Below are 17,758 nucleotides of genomic sequence, written 5' to 3'. Positions count from 1 at the left end.
GTACCCTAATGTTCGGGCGAAAATTACATTTTTGGTGAATTATTTTGTTATGATTACATTATATTTCCCTTAATTAACGAGAAACTCGACACTTTATTTGAGAACAGCTGTTATTTGTTATTTAAATTGTGGTTTTATGCTTTTGGGATGGAACAATAGATGTTTTAAAGGGTCAAATGAAAATCCCAGTGTAATTCAGGTTTCAGGACACGTTGAAAGAGATTATTTATATAAAAAATCGTTCCGAGATAAGAGTCGAGATTTTACGCGCATCCGAGTGTTTGTTAAGATATTTTTGCTATCACACGTTCATGGATAACATAAATTTAGATTAAAATAACAAAAAAATTAAGAACACAGATTTTCTAGGATTTAAAAGGGTTAGAATATACTCAAAGAAATCGTATACCAATAATAATATATTATGTAGTAGTAACAAACGTGTTGCATAGAATGCTAATAAAAATAATAATAAAAAGAGATAATGATTGTTCTATCTTTATTTGCTTATTAGATAGAACATCATAATAATACCTAAGTCTGGCGAACATAAAATAACAATCATAGTTGTCGTTATTAATATTAAGATTTATTTTAATAATATCATTATTATAATTATTTGTATTATAAACTAAGTTTCGCAGTTTTCACTTTTACGCAAACTGGCCACTCTTGTGAACTCAGGCAGGGAACAAACAAAAAGTTCTACCTCTACATTACAGTGTAATGTAATTTTTTGAGTAAACTCGTTTATAATAGATCAACTAATTAGCATTTTGTCTGAGGAACACTAGACAAAACTAATGCCCAATTAGTTAACGACTAAATTATGGATATGTATAAGACGTATATAAAAATCATTTTTAGCCTTCTAAACATATGGCTCATTTTTGTCAACTGTCAAACTGAATTAACAGTAACGGAAGAGGTGTCGCAATTAATACAGTATATATGGACCTTATATATCTCTCTCTTTCTTCCACCCCAGCTGTTTTTATCGTTTAGCCTAAATTACGCGACTGTTAAAATGATTTAAACCTAAATGGGCGGATAGCAATCATCAAAAGTTTCGAGTTTTTATGCTGACTATAAATCTCTCTTTAATGAAATTGGGTAACACACGGAAATATAAATCCTGCTTAGCTTATGTGAAATATTATGGATGAAAATTACGCTGTTAAAATGGTGACGGCGGACATTTTGTATGCTGTTTTAATTGATTCGATATTTGAAACTGTACGTGTATAAGACCTTATGTGGGATGCGCAAGATCACAGCTAGATCACTTGGTGAAGATTATCCTCGGTAGACCTACACGGCGCCAACAACACCCCATTGGCAAGATGCGGTAAAAGTGGTGTCTTGTCCGAATACTGCCACGCGATTTGCCCTAGTCCCTCCACAGGAAATGTTTAGATGTCATTGATAATGTCAAAACACTTTTAGTCCACTTGATAGCAAACTGTAGCCAATAATAATGTTCACTGGGAACAACAGCAACCATACTCACATCATAGAATAGAACTTGCCATGCCGTCGAGTGTCTCACTCTGTACAAAAAGTTTTAGTCTTTAAAGTCTGGGGTTGAAACAAAGTAAAAAGGATACATTTTCTTTGTTTCAACTCCAACGTATTTTAGTTCTTACTTATAAACCTGAGTTAGCTTTTAAATCATTGACTAAATGGTGTCTTAATAGGAGTGATAAAGATCAATTAACTTAATCCAGGCAAGTGTAGACTACGTTACAAATTGGTACGCAATAACTATTATGTTATCATGAATTCGCGAGGCTATCTTTCCTCTCGTTTTCTCTCTCCCTCTATCGTAACGGTGTATATTGTATAAATTACGCTAACACCGAAATAACGCAGATAGATGACCATGTAATATATATACTATGTTATAAATAAAAAGGACAATTTTTATTTATAAAAAAACCACATAAACCTACAGTTTCGTCTTAAGTGTAAATTACATTTCTGATAAAAATCGTCACCACTTAAGAAATTAGCACTTCCTTTTAATATTAAACACGTCTTTAGCAAAACCTAAATTATATTAATTGTATCTCGCACGTTTAATGAATATTTAACCACGGCCGCGCTGACGGAAACGTCTTTATAAAGTTTAAAACTATAATTATGATCCGTAGCCGCCACAGACGGTGAACTTTTAAAGTTACTGGAACTCAGCCAACGATAAATCCTGTTGAGACACTTGCAAGTTTTATAAGTTTTAATAATGTTTTTAACAACATCTCAGATTATGTGATAAGATTCTAAGAGCTGGGACTCAAAGGAATAGCTTCAGCTATTGCGGAAGTTTTAGCTAAAAGACGGAATTTTGGAACGTGATATATATGACTGGTAACGTTTTATAATTAAATGGTAAGGTTCTTACCTTACTTGTACCTAATTCTCTACCTTTTATAGTGCATAGCTATATGTTGGTACACACACATACATACATACATATAGTTAGTTTTCGATATCGATAAGAGATGGCGTTGTATGTTCACAATGACGTATAGATATGACAAAAAAGCTGTAAGATGGCTCTCTATTCCCTGTATATATTACTTCTCTATGATCAATACAATGATGTCAGGCATGTGGCAGGTTTTAAACACATATATATATCTGAATAGTAGACATGCCTTAAAGGCTGTCTTACCTATGTCTGCATGCAATCAAATATGCTAGCATAATTTACGAAATCCGAAAAAGACTGTCTCCTGCAAGCAGATAATATATGGATCTCCACTTTCCGTGGTATTTCTATGGCTAGTTTACACTTCTATACTTTCTATTATAGTAAATGCATCACTTACCACTAGGTGAACAACCAAACACACATCGTTTATTCATTGTGACCGAAATCACAAAAATACCACGAAATAGCGTCCTTTCGAAAAGTCTTAAAACACCAATTTATACTGTACAACCGAGTGCAGAATCCCGAAAGTATGCCTAAGAGAAACTAAAAGCTCGACTCGACGTGATTACTAGAGTATCTCACAATACAAAAAACAGGATAAAATACAATATGAACTACAGCAAAATGGTAACGCAACAAGCAGGAGTCAGTTTGTAATTTGAAATTGGGAGAAATTGCCGTTGGGAGTTGGCATTAAAATACCTGATATAACATTATTTTTCATGTGAAATTTTTAGAAAATATCCTTTAGAAATATTTTGCTAAATTGAATAATTTAGTTAAATTGAATTATTTATTTACTAATCTGCCTCTAAATATGCGTAAAAGTAGTTTTTGAACGTTGGAAATGGTAATCACATTTTTCATTAAAGCTGCATCTCTTGAGCATAGTAGAATCTAGGAGATCGTCTATAGAGGGCGCTACCATCGATAGAAAAATCACGTCGTATGAGACTGAGACTCCTGGTATTGATAGCGTAATAGCCTATTAGGCCAAATTCGGCGGCTGACGGAACGGTGACGGCTGACAGTACCTTACGGTTACATAATAATAAGTACAATCTTTTAACAGTTTGAACACGATTGACATGAAACGGTGTTTCCAATTTCTGCTAAATAATATATAGTATATATATCATCTTGTTCAATCTGGAATATCAACTATAGATAAAATTCCAGAAAGAAGTACGTTATTTCGTAATTTCGCTTAACTTATTTTAGCAAAATTATAAAATCTTTAGACAAAAATCAGAGTACCATACTGGAGCAGATCAAATTAACTCCATTTAGCCTTCATATATTCGCACCTTTTTTAGTATTTAGGCAGTCACCGTTATTATTTTCATGACTAAATTATTTTTTTAAGGACAACAAATATATATAAAATAAATATATATATATGCCTATTATAGTCATGTCTCAGACTACATACTATAATTTTGTCAATATCCTCGAATCCTATTTCTGTTAACCACTTCTTGGTGGTCAGTGTCAACTTTCAACTGTCAGTTCACACCAGATTCAAACTTCACAGTTGACAGTTGGTACAGTAACAAACATAAACATTATTTTTAGTTTGCAAGTAATATTTTAAAATACAATGGTGTGTGAAAAATGTGAGAAAAAATTAGGTCGTGTTATTACTCCGGATCCTTGGAAAACCGGCGCTAGAAACACAGTTGAATCGGGTGGTAGAAAAGTTGGTGAAAATAAAGCATTAACTGCGAAAAAAGGAAGATATAATCCATATACTTCTAAGTTTCATGAATGCAAGTAAGTACTGTCTGAAAATTAAATACTTTAAAGCAAAAGTTTAAATGTATTAAGTATTGTAATAAACAAATATTCTTGTGGCATTTCAGGATATGTCGAACTAAAGTACACCAAGTTGGATCACACTATTGCCAAGCATGCGCCTACAAAAAAGGAATTTGTGCTATGTGTGGCAAGAAAATATTAGAAACAGCCAACTATAGGCAAAGTTCAACATAGTGTTTATACCATAGTGCTTAATTCTGACTCAGAACTTTCTTAACTAGACATAATTTTGTTACATTATTTAAGTACTATTCCTAATATGACACCTGTTATCAACTATATATAGGTTAGTCATTTTGCTGTACATCAGAATTATCACAAATGGCTACTTTGTAAAACTTAAAACATAACAGAAAAGTATGTAAATTGTTAAAATAAGTGAAATAATGTTTAATTTAAAAATTTATTACTTTGCAGTCATAAAAAGAGTATAATTTTGATTGATTATTTATATATGATTTGATTGAATTAGCAATAGCCGTTAGTTAAGCTGATTCTGACATAAGTAACAAATGTTTCTAGACAATTTAAAAACATATTTTGTTTTTATAGTTTTGGTAAGATTTAAAAAAAGTTAAACATAATGACATTATATTTACTGTATAGAGTATCTGAATATACTTGTAATATAACTGACTCAAATTCACAATGCCTTATAATAAATAAATAATAATATTATTTAATTTAAAATGAACATTTTAAAATTATGTGAAAGTCTAATTGTATATAGTGAATTAAATATATTTTAAATTGTTTCTGTAAGATTTAATATGTTTTAAGCCCACATTGCAGACTTGATATCTGTGTTCTATCTCCTGACATACAAAAATATGTTAAGAATGAAGTAAATTATTGATTTATAATGTGTTTTATGTTTTATTTTATAAGGCTTTTAAGTTTTCTTTCATAGAAGCACTAAAGTTGAAGAATTTAAATGAAAAATATAGAACATTACTTAGTTCTCTTGTTGATGTGAATGAAGAAAGAATGAAAACACTCAATATAATACTTCAGTTGGACAATATCAATTATGCTGATCTCCTGCATGCACAACCAGAAAATGTAATGTGACTATTTTGAATGTATGTTTCTTTTTTAAATTTAGGCTCCATTTCCATCCATCTAGGTTGCACAGTACAATCCTTGTAGAGTGAACTTATTACAACTTTTAAAAATCTTATATTGAATAAAAAAATATTTTATTATACGATATTATTGTAGGAACAAGACACTGCACAAGATGAATCTCATTCAGAAGAGAACTTTATTCAGCGTAAAAATCCTTTAAGATACAGAGACAGTTCAGATTCAGACTCCTTCTTCATAAAGGAACCAACTATTTATGGTCCAAACGATAGTATACCAATGGAAAATGCAAGAATTAGATGCGTCTATGCCTGCCGTAATGCATATAGAAGCGTGTGCAGAAGATTTAGAACCGAATGCACATCAGAAATGCGAAAATATTTCAGAAAGGAATGCCGTATTGCCTGTACAAGAAGGTTTTGAAATAAAAATATAATGATAAGGTCTTTTGATATCTGTTTTTTTTTTAAATATAATTCTGGATTTAATATTTTTTTAAGAATTAGTATTCTTTGGAGCAAGAAATTGTGGAACTACCTTTCTAACTCAAAGTTGACTCTTGAAACTATACAACGGGTAATATGTAGTGTTCAAAGTGCCCGGTCGAATCCCATATAGTCAACAACCTTCATTTATTAGGTGTTATTCTTAGGGTTCAAATTAAGAGTATCGATTTCAGTTTCTTATTAAAATCTGTCGTAAATATAATATATGACAAGTACAAATAATATGTCGTTTGGTACATTTGATTAGTGGTATTTAACGAATAATGTGGCATTTATTAGAATTATGTACATAGCCGGCATATCGCAAATATTTTTAGTAAAGTAAAATGGCGCTAACATCATCGAAGACAATTTTAAGATTTTTATGTAGATTTAATAATTGCTAAACACAATGACTAAATTAATTGATAACGAAAAATATATGAATTAATTCTTTTTTAAAATAAAATTTATATGACCAATCAGTTTATTCCGTTGCAATTACACGGTATGGAGCAAGTGTTGATACTACAATAACATAAACATGAGTAACTTGAAAATAAGAAATAACGGCTTCTATTTACTTGGAGTATTAATTGCAATGGTTTGTATATTTTTTCTACTTTGCATTTTCATTTATCATCAACATAATGATCATAAATTAAAATAAACCTACTCCTATTTCCATACTGAATCAGTTTATATGGAACATTTGATTTTTTAGGATAATATTTGTTTGAAGGCTATTATTACCAGAGTTGCCCCAAAGTTAAATTTATATATATATTATATTTAAAACCTACCTTTTTTAGCATATTTGCGACGCAGGCATCTATTTAAAACCGGTAGATCTAAGCGATATTGATGCAACAGAAAATATTGATAATTTACTTTTAGCTGTCGCACCGGTAAGTAATATTTAATTTAAATATATTATACCAGTGTTAATTTGAATGTATTAAGATAGTTAAACCTCGTTGTTGTAATTTCCGAACATTTGTTTTTTATTGAGATAAAAACTCCTTTCATTTCTGCGCAGACGTTTACAAGGACTAAAAAAATACTAGGGTTAATAATACTTCTTTAAAAAAAATCTAATTTCACTAATTTACAGGATGACTTAAGGACGGAGTTATCGTCAAACGATATAGAACCTTACAAATCACTTCCCAAGCGTTATAATAGATCAAACGACTCATTAGAATTTCTAGGCGGCTTACCACTTGGTACGAAACAAGTAGAAATGTTAAGAAGATCATGGCGTGATTCCTGCAACCGAAAAGCAGCTAAACTCTGCCGGAAGGCTTGTGTCAGTACATACAAAATTGTATGTGGAGCATATTTGTGTAAGAGAGGTATGAAACGAAGCTTCAAGAAAGAGTGTAAAAGGAACTGTAGAGGACGCTTCGCATCCGGCTCGCGGTCGGATACTGAGTGAGAAAGTTTCACATTGCTTTAAGGATATAATTGTTTTTAATACGTCTATTACGTATTTAAAAAAATACCTTATACTATATAATACGTATGGCATTATACGGAAGTTTTTACAATTTACTATCATATATAAATGTCAAAACTTTGCTTTTAAATATAATAATAGGTAGTTTATGACAATAGAATTTCAAAAAAAATGCCTAAAATTATAGTTCAATAAAACATAAATAAATTTGTTTTTTATTACTCCGTTGGGTCGCTTTATGATTTTTAAACAAAAGCGTTTTTGGTTAAACTATTTGGGGATATTACATCAAAACACATTTTAATACTTCATTTATTAACACTTACTTTATACTCTCACTTATAATAACCGATTTAATCAGTCTTATTTACAAAGGAATATAAAATTTAGACACATGAGCAGTATTTTACAATCCCAATGACATATAAAAATACTCTAAAAGACGGAGCATTGAACAGTTCCCTTAATACAACCAACGCAACATAATAAAAGCGATAGATTTTTAAATGTAAAACTTGTTCAGCGCTCCGTGGACGTATTTGGATACATGCATAGTTCAATTAGAATTTGTGCAAATATGCATTCACAAATAGATTATAACTGGCAAAAATTGACATATGAAAACCAATATGACAGACGTCAAGTATAAGTTGGAGTGTTATGGTCTGGAGCGTTGCTTAGTGTTTACTTCAACAAACCTTTTATATTTAAATATTAACTTATATTATGTAGGTTAGGTAGGTCCAAATTAGGAGACCATAATTGACAGATGTCAATGTTAAGTACACGTCCACCGACGCAACATTGTAATAGCGATCAGTTCACTCTATAGAACGAAAATTGATCATTATTTTTAAAATGGTGGTTTTAAACTTCATGTTAATAAATATATTATGCCGTTATAATGTTTCAAATGTATTAAATTGGCCCTACTATAGTATTTTTCAAGCAAGCATTGCAAAATATATTTTAAAAAAACGATACATAGACTGTACTGCCATCTCTAGAAAGGCATGTTTGCTAAACTATCGTAAAATTTGTGCCTTAACATGTTAAGCTCGACTCATCGCCTTATTCGTACAAAGAGCTCCAATTTTTTTTATATGTATTATTATTTATATACAATGGTATAAACTAAATTTGCCTCCATTAAACTTATCTTTTGTTTTAATGCGAAAGCGCGATTTTGTGAGAATGTTGTTATCGATCTAGCGACATATTGGAATTGAATGTATAGTTTTTTTTTACAATTATGTTGAAATTTCGGGGGTTTTAGTATAATGCATTAAAGTAATCATTTTTTTGCTCAATACCACACGTCACAAAGTTTTATTTTTTAATGATCAAAAATTTACATGAGTAGCTGTCAATATGGATTTATTGAACTATGATGAAATAAAATAGTAGTATTTTTAAAAAGCATTAAATTACTACAGGCTCCTTGGTAACTGATCTATAAATCTTTAATTAACAGATGGCTGCTTATGCGCAAGATAAAGTGTAAAAATGCTCGTTAAAGCGCTTACTAAAAATATAACATCGAACCAGCGATGGTAGAAATTAAACTGCAAGTCACCTAACACTTGCGTCACGATAATCCTGTACTCGGGTGGCATATTCATCCGCATTAAAAGGACAGACGAACAAAAATACATACCCATAATTTGAGCTAGTATCAAAACAATTATGTTTGATGATTTTGATGACGATATTTTGTAGAAGAACTGAAACAAAATACTATTTTATTAAAGTAAACAATTAGCATGATAATTATCAGTAGTCTGTGCGGAAAGAAAATCGTGGGTTCTGTTGACAACACTTATGTCATTATAGTTTGACAGTAAGCTTGATTGTATATAATGAAAAAATATGGATAACTTGAAGCAAATTATATTAGTTTGTAAACGGCCCAAGCGCGTGGGCGTTAGTCGAACTCGTCGGATTAATTACGACTTTCAAACGATTTGTTCCACAAAAATTCTAGTATTTTCCGATAGTCCATAAAAAAGTAAAAGGCGGCAGTGTCATACCATACTTCTCCAGTGTGACTTACAGCCCGCCATACCGACGCGAATGCGTTGATTAAATTTTTTTTTCATATATTTGAACTCACCTTAGTTAATGTTAATAGTAATCCACGTATGCTTGTCAGAACAATGCAACCGACTAATATGAATGAGACATGTTGGGACCAAAAGGCAAGGTCTATGTTCCATCCGAGCCAATGCACTACCAACTCTAAGCCCCGGGTCACAGGGTCCTTTTTACCAACTCGGTCGAACACTATGTTAATTGTCGACTGAAACGAAAATAGATTAGGCTACAACTGTTGGTCTTTATACAGATTTTTGTATCGTGGTACGCCTTGTGCCACACACACAGACACACACGATCACGTGGCTTTCTAACAATGTTTACGGTCCCAATTCGAGTATTCAATCTACAACCTCAGAGATTCGCATGCTCAAGATATGTCACACTACTCATTTTTCTTGTCAACAGTTCCTTTCGTAACAAAGAATCATGCTTTGTTCAATTCAATATTTTACATACTCTGTTGGGCCAATTGTGTCCCAAGTGTTAGAATTGTTATCTGTATTGTAAATGACTAAATAATTAGATGCTTTATTTTATATTATAGGTATTATATATAAGGATTTATCGTATTTCGTATTGGACTAAAGGCATTCCACACAACCCTAACATTATAATCCCAACAATTAAAAAAATTAATTAAAATTTATAAGTATTTTATAATTGGTATGAAACATATAATATAGGAAATGTTATATAAATGCGTCAGAATTGTTCGAAGCGAATTTAAAACTTACAATGAAAATCTTCCATACACAATACAAAGAGAAGAAGTATCCAAGGAAATTGAAGTACTTCCCTTGAAAAGTGGTGGACCATTCAATTTTCTCTCTCATAGTTCTAGCGTCGTGTGCTTCCAGGAATAACTGTCTACTTAACTCCTCCAACGCAGCTATCTCTTGGCGGAGCTGAGAAATATCTAAAAATAATCAAATTTTAATCCTGATCACCTGAGGCTTCCCAAGTTGATTTGCATGAATTTATTAATTTACATATAGTTTGAAAAACAATAGGAAACAGAAATAATTAGATGCGGTGTTTATTTTTTTATAATAATGTAATTAAATCTGAATTAGAACAAACAATTACAAATGTAAGAAACCATTTCACTCGTTTTTTTTAAATGGTACGCGCGTAGATTTTTTTGCCAGCCGTTTTCATAGAATATTCGTGAGCGATCTCTTTGGTGAGTTTAAAATATCCTTACAATATCCACATTACAAATTCAAATTACTTTGAACGTCTAAAGATAAAAAATATTTATGAGTGATTTTTTTTGCGGAAACGTAAATAATTACGTACGTCGACTAACTTTTTCATTATTTTTATTAATAAGAAAATAAAATTATCTATGTAATAATTAAATAAAAAACTTACTTTCAGTCCCGTGACTTAATGGGTTAGTAATACTCCCAACACTAGACAAAATATTTGTCCAAAAACCCCTGTTCTTCACATTTGACTGATCCATCATATAATTCTGTCTCGCTCCCACACTATTAGACTCAGCTAATGCAATCCTTTTCTTTTTAACTAAAATCATATCCATTGTTTGCAGCAGCTTTTTTTCTATTGACAATACATCTGATTGGGTAACTGGTCTGGAATTCAATATATTTCAAATAATATTTAAACATACGTAAATGAATACGTGCTAACGTAAATTTCAAATGTGTTGTTGAAACCTAATAAAAAACTGTTAACTTTTTATAGATTTTAACATCATAACCATGGCAACATAGTAATCCTGGGTTTAACTTAGAAGCACTTTCTCACATGTTTCGTATTATAATAATATACTAGTATGGGGAGAAAAAAAATATTCAAATTTCAGTTATTCCTGCAATACTAAATCAACCACATTTAATAAACATAAATATATTCCTTAACATAATAACTTTGTGCCGTTATCTTAACTTATTACCTGATAAATATAGCCATGGATGTGTAAGGATAGTTGACAGCACCAAAACCAGATAGTAACGCCATTACAGTCACTCCTATTACGCCTATACGAGATACTCCTTGCTCTATAGAAAATATACCCTGAAATAATTAATTAAAAATTTAATATCATCAGTTTTATTCATGTCTTTAAAGCATGTTGGTGATTAGACTTCTCTGTCTAAATGGAAGCCATTTTGCCTGAAGTTATAGAGGTACCTTGCTATTGCAATAAATATCTGAGATTTTATAGTACATAGTATTTAATTATAAAATTGGGTTGATAGAGATATAGAATAATTATATATGGAAGTTAGTATGTTAATTGATGTAAGTAAAATGTAATGAAATACCTGTTTAGGACTCAATATGGGAAATGGATCTCCGATCTTCCAAAAGAAATATAAATATACTAGCCATACAAATATTGTTAATGGCCGTATGTGAGATCTTGACACTGAAACAGTAAAATAAGTTAGAATCAGATTTTTTTTTATCTTATATTTTACTTAGATATTAATCATTGGCATTGTAACATTAAGTCTTGGATTCAAGCAGTGCAGAGAAGCTATATCTACTATGATATTTTCTCTTACAAAATAATAAATCCTTGATAATCAAGTACTACAAAGTTTTTTAGTCTCTTACTTCAGCAGATAACTTAGTCTAAGCTCCATGGTCATCTATCTCTAACCATTTGTAGAATATCAAACTTAACTTAATGTTTATAAATTAACAACTAACGTAAACAATACTTCTTAATGACAACTCACAAAATTGGATATTAGTGATGCAATAGTAGGCAATGTAGAATGGTATCAGAGCAATCACCATAAATAGCAATGAGTAAAGCCCCAAATTCCAATGGAAATATCTTGAACTGTAAAAGAACAGCATGTAAGCTAATTAATACATACCAACATTTTAAGTAAATTATTATAGTATTTATTGTAGTGACAGTTTTTCATCTACATATCTATGTTCTCATATCATATGTTATTCTAATTTTTAAGAATGCTATTCTAATTGAATGCAATTTAAAAGTCCATGCCCTATTATGTTTTTCAATTAAAGCTTAGTATTGAATGTTAAAGAAGTTGAGTACCAACTAAGATATTAAAACACTGCAAGTTCAAACAATTAACAAAACAATGAGTGATCCCATAGATAAAAGTGAGAACTATTAGATTATCTAACACTAAACACTTGGGTAAGTGAGTAAAATCATAACTTTACATGCTAGCAAATGTAATTTTAAGACTTACCTTGAATCTAAATATCCAATAATCTCAAATATGATAAGTTCAAACATTGTACAGCTCAAAGCAAATGTAACAGAAAATATCAGCTGCACAAGACTATGGTGCACTTCATAATCACGGAATAATTGTTTCACAAAGAATATCCAGCCGCCTATAAAAAAGATTGCCTAAAATGAAACAAATCATTAATAAGTCATATATTATAATTTTCAAGAACTTACTCATATGAAGATTTTGGGAGCATATGAAATTTATTATTGTTTTATAATTTAACCGGTAGTGGACCAAATATAAACAGAAACTAAATGTTCTTACTTGAGATATAAAAACAATTAGTGTGTCTTCTAAGAAAGTCATTATTCTAGTTTCTGATTGTTATTATTTATTCCGTTTCAGCAGTCAGCACACTGCCTGTTAATAATTTAATATTTATAATTATGTTTTTATTATTCGTAATCACAGCTTAGCTCTACACCAGAATGATTACAGTATACACCAAATAATAGCACAGATCAGAAACATCGAAAAGTATACAATAATATTATTAGTAGGATTCGACTAGGTAGTAGTTGTTAGTTGCTAGGTGGTAGTTGCAACCCAGGCTATTCCCCTGCCAAACCGCAAATCGAACCGGAGTTTGGTCTGAACCCAACAATGTTAAAATATGGATCTAAAACATCTAACGAGACCATTTTAAAATTAATTGAACTAAAAAAGAGATAGATAATTTAGATAATTGTTCTTTTTATTCATTTATTACGTTATTAAATAGATAGCATTCTTATTGCTTTAATATTATGTGATTCACATATTAATATTATTATTATGTGATTCACATATTAATATTATGTGAGACATCATTTGATTTTGTAATAGAAACTAAAAAACAATATCACGACGAGTGAAGTAGTATATGTATATAATATTATCAGGAATCTAAATCACGCTATGACGTAATTAATGTAGGTACACCGCAGTGCACGGGTAGTGTAGTAATATTAACTTTATCAATATATAATTATTACGATACAAATCTTAGCAAAAATGTGTGTTGTTTACCCAGATCTACCATTTTGTTTAAACTTGTAATATAAACGAACGGCTTTCATGAAAAAATACCTACATTATTTCATTAAAACCAAAGCGTTTGATGGCGACCCGATTTTTGAGTTGATTCAATTTACTGTTCGGATCGAATCGGCTCAGAAAGATTAACCCGGGGCTTAGATCCTAGACAAAAAATTAACGGCAAGCGTGACCCGCATTCTCTATGTTATATCCCTTTATTTCCACTTCCGATGCTCCGCGCAATTGTATATATTTTATTGTAAGATTTAAGGTGGCAACTATGAACTTGCATACGCAACTAATTACATGTATCTACTACATTTTATACCTACAGGCTGCAAAATAAAACCTTTACCTACTATTTGAGTATTATATATATACTTTATTGTAAGTATAGTTTTTACTATATAAAAGTATATACAGTATACATATTTATTTTATGTAAATTTTGCACGCTGGATGGGACATTATAGATTAAATAAATAAGATACGTTTTTATTAATATCTTTGCAATTTTGCCTTAAATTATTTGAACGCGTTTCATATCTCATCACAATTATATTTCAAAATCGTTATCCACTGCGGTACGGTAGACTAGAATAGACAAATATCCAATTTACACGCCTGTCTCTCTCTGTAAAATGGCTCTGTTAAGGTCGTGTCAGGTTTACAACGAAACTGTGATGAAAAATGACTTGGTTGGACATTTTCAGCCTCTCCATTGAGACCTTCGAGAGATTTAGCAACCTTTCATTCCTGTTTTCGTTTGCTTTTTACGTATTTACATAGTATATTTGCGGATGCATGGCGACTTCTTTGATACTAAAAGTGCCCCCGGTATATGTGTGCTGCTATGTCGCGGCTAACTGTTTTGTGAGGAGGTTTACGGATGTCGTTAGTCTTGCGCCTTTTTAAACTCTCATGTAATGTCCACACGTGTATATGCTTAGTTTAACATATTTTCATAAGAGTTTGTTGTCCTCATTTTAAAATGTGTGATGTTTCAGAGCAGTTCGCCTTGTGGTTTCAACATCACTCTCATTCCTGGCATCATTAGGTTTGAGCCCTGACTTCTGTCTATGTGCACATTTAACACTCATTCATACACATCAACATTGATCCTATTTGCTTATTGGAAATGATCACAGAATAGATACATAGGTTGTAGTGCCATTGGTATGTATATATTGAGAGCATAAATAAAATAAACTCTGCATACTGATATGCTCAAAAAGGCTCTTCATCTGACATAAAGTATAAATTTTCAACTACAGGAAGTTTTAACTTTGTTTCAATTATGTTATCTGCAAATTCACATGATTCATTTTCTTTATGAGTTTTCATATGATTTTCTAAACAGATTTTTGTCGTATACTTGTGTTTGCATACTGTACACTGAAATATAGCATCAGCATGAAAACGCTTCAAATGACCAGCTTTGCGAGATGCTGATACAAATTTCTGTTCACAGTAGTCACATTTATAAGGCTTTTCTCCAGTATGTGATCTAGTATGATACAACAATGACTCTTTGGTAACAAACTTTCTGCCACAGACATTACATGGAAATTTTTTATCCTGAGTATGTTTAATTATATGAGCTTTTAATCGACTTGGTGCCCAAAACTTTTTCTTACACCACTTACATTCATGTGATTTATAATTTAAATGCTCATGTTGAATATGAACTCGTAATGTTACTTTCTGAGTGTACCTTTTATTGCAATAATCACAAGTAAATTTTGCATCCGAGGGTGAAGCTCTAGATATTTGTTTACATATATTTAACTCATAATGCTTTTTATATGTAGATTGGCTTTTATAGACTCGTCCACAATCCTTGCAAACTATTTTAAAATAGTGACTAATTTCATGCATTTTTAAAGTATGGCGATTATTAAATGTTTTACCACATTCACTACATACAAGAGTAACATGACTTTCATCTTTATGAGATTGTAGTAAGGCCATCGAACCAAAACACCGTTTACAAATTGTACATTGATAGTCTTTAGGGGCGTGAACTCTAATGAAATGGTTTCTTAGATTGGATATAGTGGGATAAATTTTCAAACATTCTTTACATTTTAAATTCAGTCTATCGTTTCTATCATAAAGCATATCTTGTGTTTGTATCTTTACTGTGTACTGTTTCTTTTTATTCTCCACTATTTCATTTTTCACTATATCTGTTTTAAAATGTAGATCTTGGATTAAGGAATCAATTCTTTTCAATGCTAATTTGCTAGATGGAGCAATTTTTTTGTGATAATACTTTTCTAAGCTGTAGTGTTTTGTATCTACAACGAGAAATAAAGTCTTCTGATCATTATAGTATGATTCCAATTTAATATTATTTAGGAGACTGTCAAGGATTTTATTTAAAGATGTAAAATTCTGTTTAGTGGTGTTAATAAATTTATAACTATTTACTGCTATTCTTATACAAGTTTTGCATATGGTCTTGTTTGGTGATAGTTTATGAGAAATCTGAAAAAAAGATAGTATTTAGAAAGTTATCCAGGTTATAAGTTACAGTTTTACATATAAATAATATAAAAATAACAATTTCTGCTTTAGTACCTCATCACCCAAAACGAAGGTTAGTATGTCTAATAATTTTAAAGAGCTTTCCGTATTATTCTCACAAATTGTAACTTCTTCGTGTAATTCTGACTTTGTCTCATGTATGATAATTTTGAAACACAGAGCGCAATACTCATGTCCATTTAATAATGTCGCAAGTAAGTTTGCCAATACCATATTGTAGGTGCAATTTTATTGATTTAACAATAATATTGCGATTACACTACTAAGAAATAAATCGTTATAGTTAATTATTATGTTTCAGTCTACAATACTATAACGTACATCGTAATAAATATTGCAATATTTTCAAAGATAAAAAAACTGTTTGACTTGACCTTTTTAAATAAAATCTGTCATCAGTCAAGTATAATGGTACAGATTATGATAAGTACCAGTGACATTATATTTCAAGGATACGTACATAATAGTTTATGCAGAAAGAACTAAGACGCCGTGAAAGAGGGACGAGCTCCAAGGGGTTGATTGGCAAGTCCCTGCTGCGCAAGTTTTTTTTCAACATTAAACATTAAATGTTATGCCCTCAAATCACACGACAGTTCGCTTTCTGCAGACTTAAAATATTTCTTTTTTTGTAGATATTTCCAGACCCCTATTTTCTTTGGTTATTGTATGATTCAGGTTGTTTACGTAACGAAGTGATTATAAATAAAAATGTGACGGTATGTAAACATATTGAGATAAATTGGTTGATAAATTTAACACCATTTTGTCGCTAATTCATTCATTCACTAGACGACTAGACGCAGCATCATATGAATTTGTCATAAGTACAAATCAAAAACTGCTGCGCGTGACTAGCTTGACTTAACTGTCGGCGACATCAAGGAATTTTGTGCATTGTTCAAAATTCTGCTGCATGTACAACGATTATTTTGTGTATAGAAATTATTATTTTAAGGTTCTAGTAAATACTTACTGCTGTTTGATAATTTTAGTGATGTCTAAGAAAATTGTATTTGTTGTTAGCAAACATTAATACACATTTATTGGTTGGTGTTTTTACTCCTAGGTTTTTAGGCTACTACCACTATTATTACATTACTTATTAATTAATAACAATTTTAACAAATCACAACTTTATTCGTACTATTAATACGCGTGCATAAGAGATCGGCACCTGCTAGTGGACAGATTACTTAACCAATTTCGGTCACAGCCACAAATTGTGGCTAAGTGCATTATGCAAGATCGTGTTATGTTTTTGGGAACAAATCTTACGCTTAATCTTTTACGCGAGAAACAAACTTCCACTTCATGCTTAAGTAAACAATTAGTGCAAAGCTGCAATCTTAAAATTGTATCAACGCTGTCATTAAAATCTTTTACTAAAATTGATTGACAATTAAACAGGCCATGGTTAGATAAGTTGCAGAATTGACAATATTGCATTTAATTTAGATTTCCTCGTTTATTGAAATGTGTCAACGGCGATTTTTTGCTGATGCTACATTTTGATGAAGGTTGCTTTTTACAATAAAATCTTCCCAGGTTTGAT

The 17,758-nt window shown here is 30.9% G+C and overlaps 3 protein-coding genes across 5 annotated transcripts; 1 reads left to right on the top strand and 2 right to left on the bottom strand.

Moving 5' to 3' along the window:
- Window positions 1–3,983: 3,983 nt before the first annotated feature.
- Window positions 3,984–5,793, top strand: LOC123720099 (cysteine-rich PDZ-binding protein). 2 transcript variants are annotated; one of them, XM_045676587.1, is made up of 4 exons: window positions 3,984–4,210; window positions 4,300–4,812; window positions 5,144–5,317; window positions 5,477–5,793. In XM_045676587.1, the coding sequence occupies exons 1-2, from the start codon at window positions 4,038–4,040 to the stop codon at window positions 4,427–4,429; spliced, it is 303 nt and encodes a 100-aa protein (XP_045532543.1). In that variant the 5' UTR covers window positions 3,984–4,037; the 3' UTR covers window positions 4,430–4,812; window positions 5,144–5,317; window positions 5,477–5,793. The 2 variants fall into 2 exon arrangements, with proteins under 2 accessions (XP_045532543.1, XP_045532544.1); XM_045676588.1 differs by having other exon boundaries at window positions 5,144–5,337.
- Window positions 5,794–7,796: 2,003 nt separating this feature from the next.
- Window positions 7,797–13,068, bottom strand: LOC123720479 (Golgi pH regulator). 2 transcript variants are annotated; one of them, XM_045677098.1, is made up of 9 exons: window positions 12,901–13,068; window positions 12,589–12,752; window positions 12,097–12,203; window positions 11,677–11,780; window positions 11,304–11,425; window positions 10,757–10,980; window positions 10,117–10,298; window positions 9,399–9,584; window positions 7,797–9,009 (listed from the first exon to the last, which is right to left on the bottom strand). In XM_045677098.1, exons 1-9 carry the CDS (start codon window positions 12,940–12,942, stop codon window positions 8,749–8,751), a joined length of 1,392 nt encoding a protein of 463 aa, XP_045533054.1. In that variant the 5' UTR covers window positions 12,943–13,068; the 3' UTR covers window positions 7,797–8,748. The 2 variants fall into 2 exon arrangements, with proteins under 2 accessions (XP_045533054.1, XP_045533055.1); XM_045677099.1 differs by lacking the exon at window positions 12,901–13,068 and adding an exon at window positions 12,807–12,833 and having other exon boundaries at window positions 12,589–12,736.
- Window positions 13,069–14,741: 1,673 nt separating this feature from the next.
- On the bottom strand, window positions 14,742–16,549 carry LOC123720633 (zinc finger protein 28-like). The gene is made up of 2 exons (XM_045677330.1): window positions 16,237–16,549; window positions 14,742–16,143 (listed from the first exon to the last, which is right to left on the bottom strand). Exons 1-2 carry the CDS (start codon window positions 16,414–16,416, stop codon window positions 14,881–14,883), a joined length of 1,443 nt encoding a protein of 480 aa, XP_045533286.1. The 5' UTR covers window positions 16,417–16,549; the 3' UTR covers window positions 14,742–14,880.
- Between the last annotated feature and the right edge of the window lie 1,209 nt (window positions 16,550–17,758).

Source organism: Pieris brassicae, chromosome 2, assembly GCF_905147105.1.
Source record: "Pieris brassicae chromosome 2, ilPieBrab1.1, whole genome shotgun sequence".
Taxonomy (NCBI): Eukaryota; Metazoa; Arthropoda; class Insecta; order Lepidoptera; family Pieridae; genus Pieris; species Pieris brassicae.
This window is presented reverse-complemented; position numbering and strand designations above follow the sequence as displayed.

What these genes read in the sequence shown, in the direction of transcription:
- LOC123720099 (XM_045676587.1), top strand. Translation starts at nt 4,038, where the DNA reads ATGGTGTGTGAAAAATGTGAGAAAAAATTAGGTCGTGTTATTACTCCG. An exon ending in TCTAAGTTTCATGAATGCAA is followed by an intron (nt 4,211 to 4,299) that starts GTAAGTACTGTC and finishes GTGGCATTTCAG; the next exon opens with GATATGTCGAACTAAAGTAC.
- LOC123720479 (XM_045677098.1), bottom strand. Translation starts at nt 12,942, where the DNA reads ATGACTTTCTTAGAAGACACACTAATTGTTTTTATATCTCAA. An exon ending in ATTGGATATTTAGATTCAAG is followed by an intron (nt 12,204 to 12,588) that starts GTAAGTCTTAAA and finishes GTTCTTTTACAG; the next exon opens with TTCAAGATATTTCCATTGGA. An exon ending in GTGTATGGAAGATTTTCATT is followed by an intron (nt 9,585 to 10,116) that starts GTAAGTTTTAAA and finishes TTTTCGTTTCAG; the next exon opens with TCGACAATTAACATAGTGTT.
- LOC123720633 (XM_045677330.1), bottom strand. Translation starts at nt 16,416, where the DNA reads ATGGTATTGGCAAACTTACTTGCGACATTATTAAATGGACATGAGTAT. An exon ending in CCTTCGTTTTGGGTGATGAG is followed by an intron (nt 16,144 to 16,236) that starts GTACTAAAGCAG and finishes TCTTTTTTTCAG; the next exon opens with ATTTCTCATAAACTATCACC.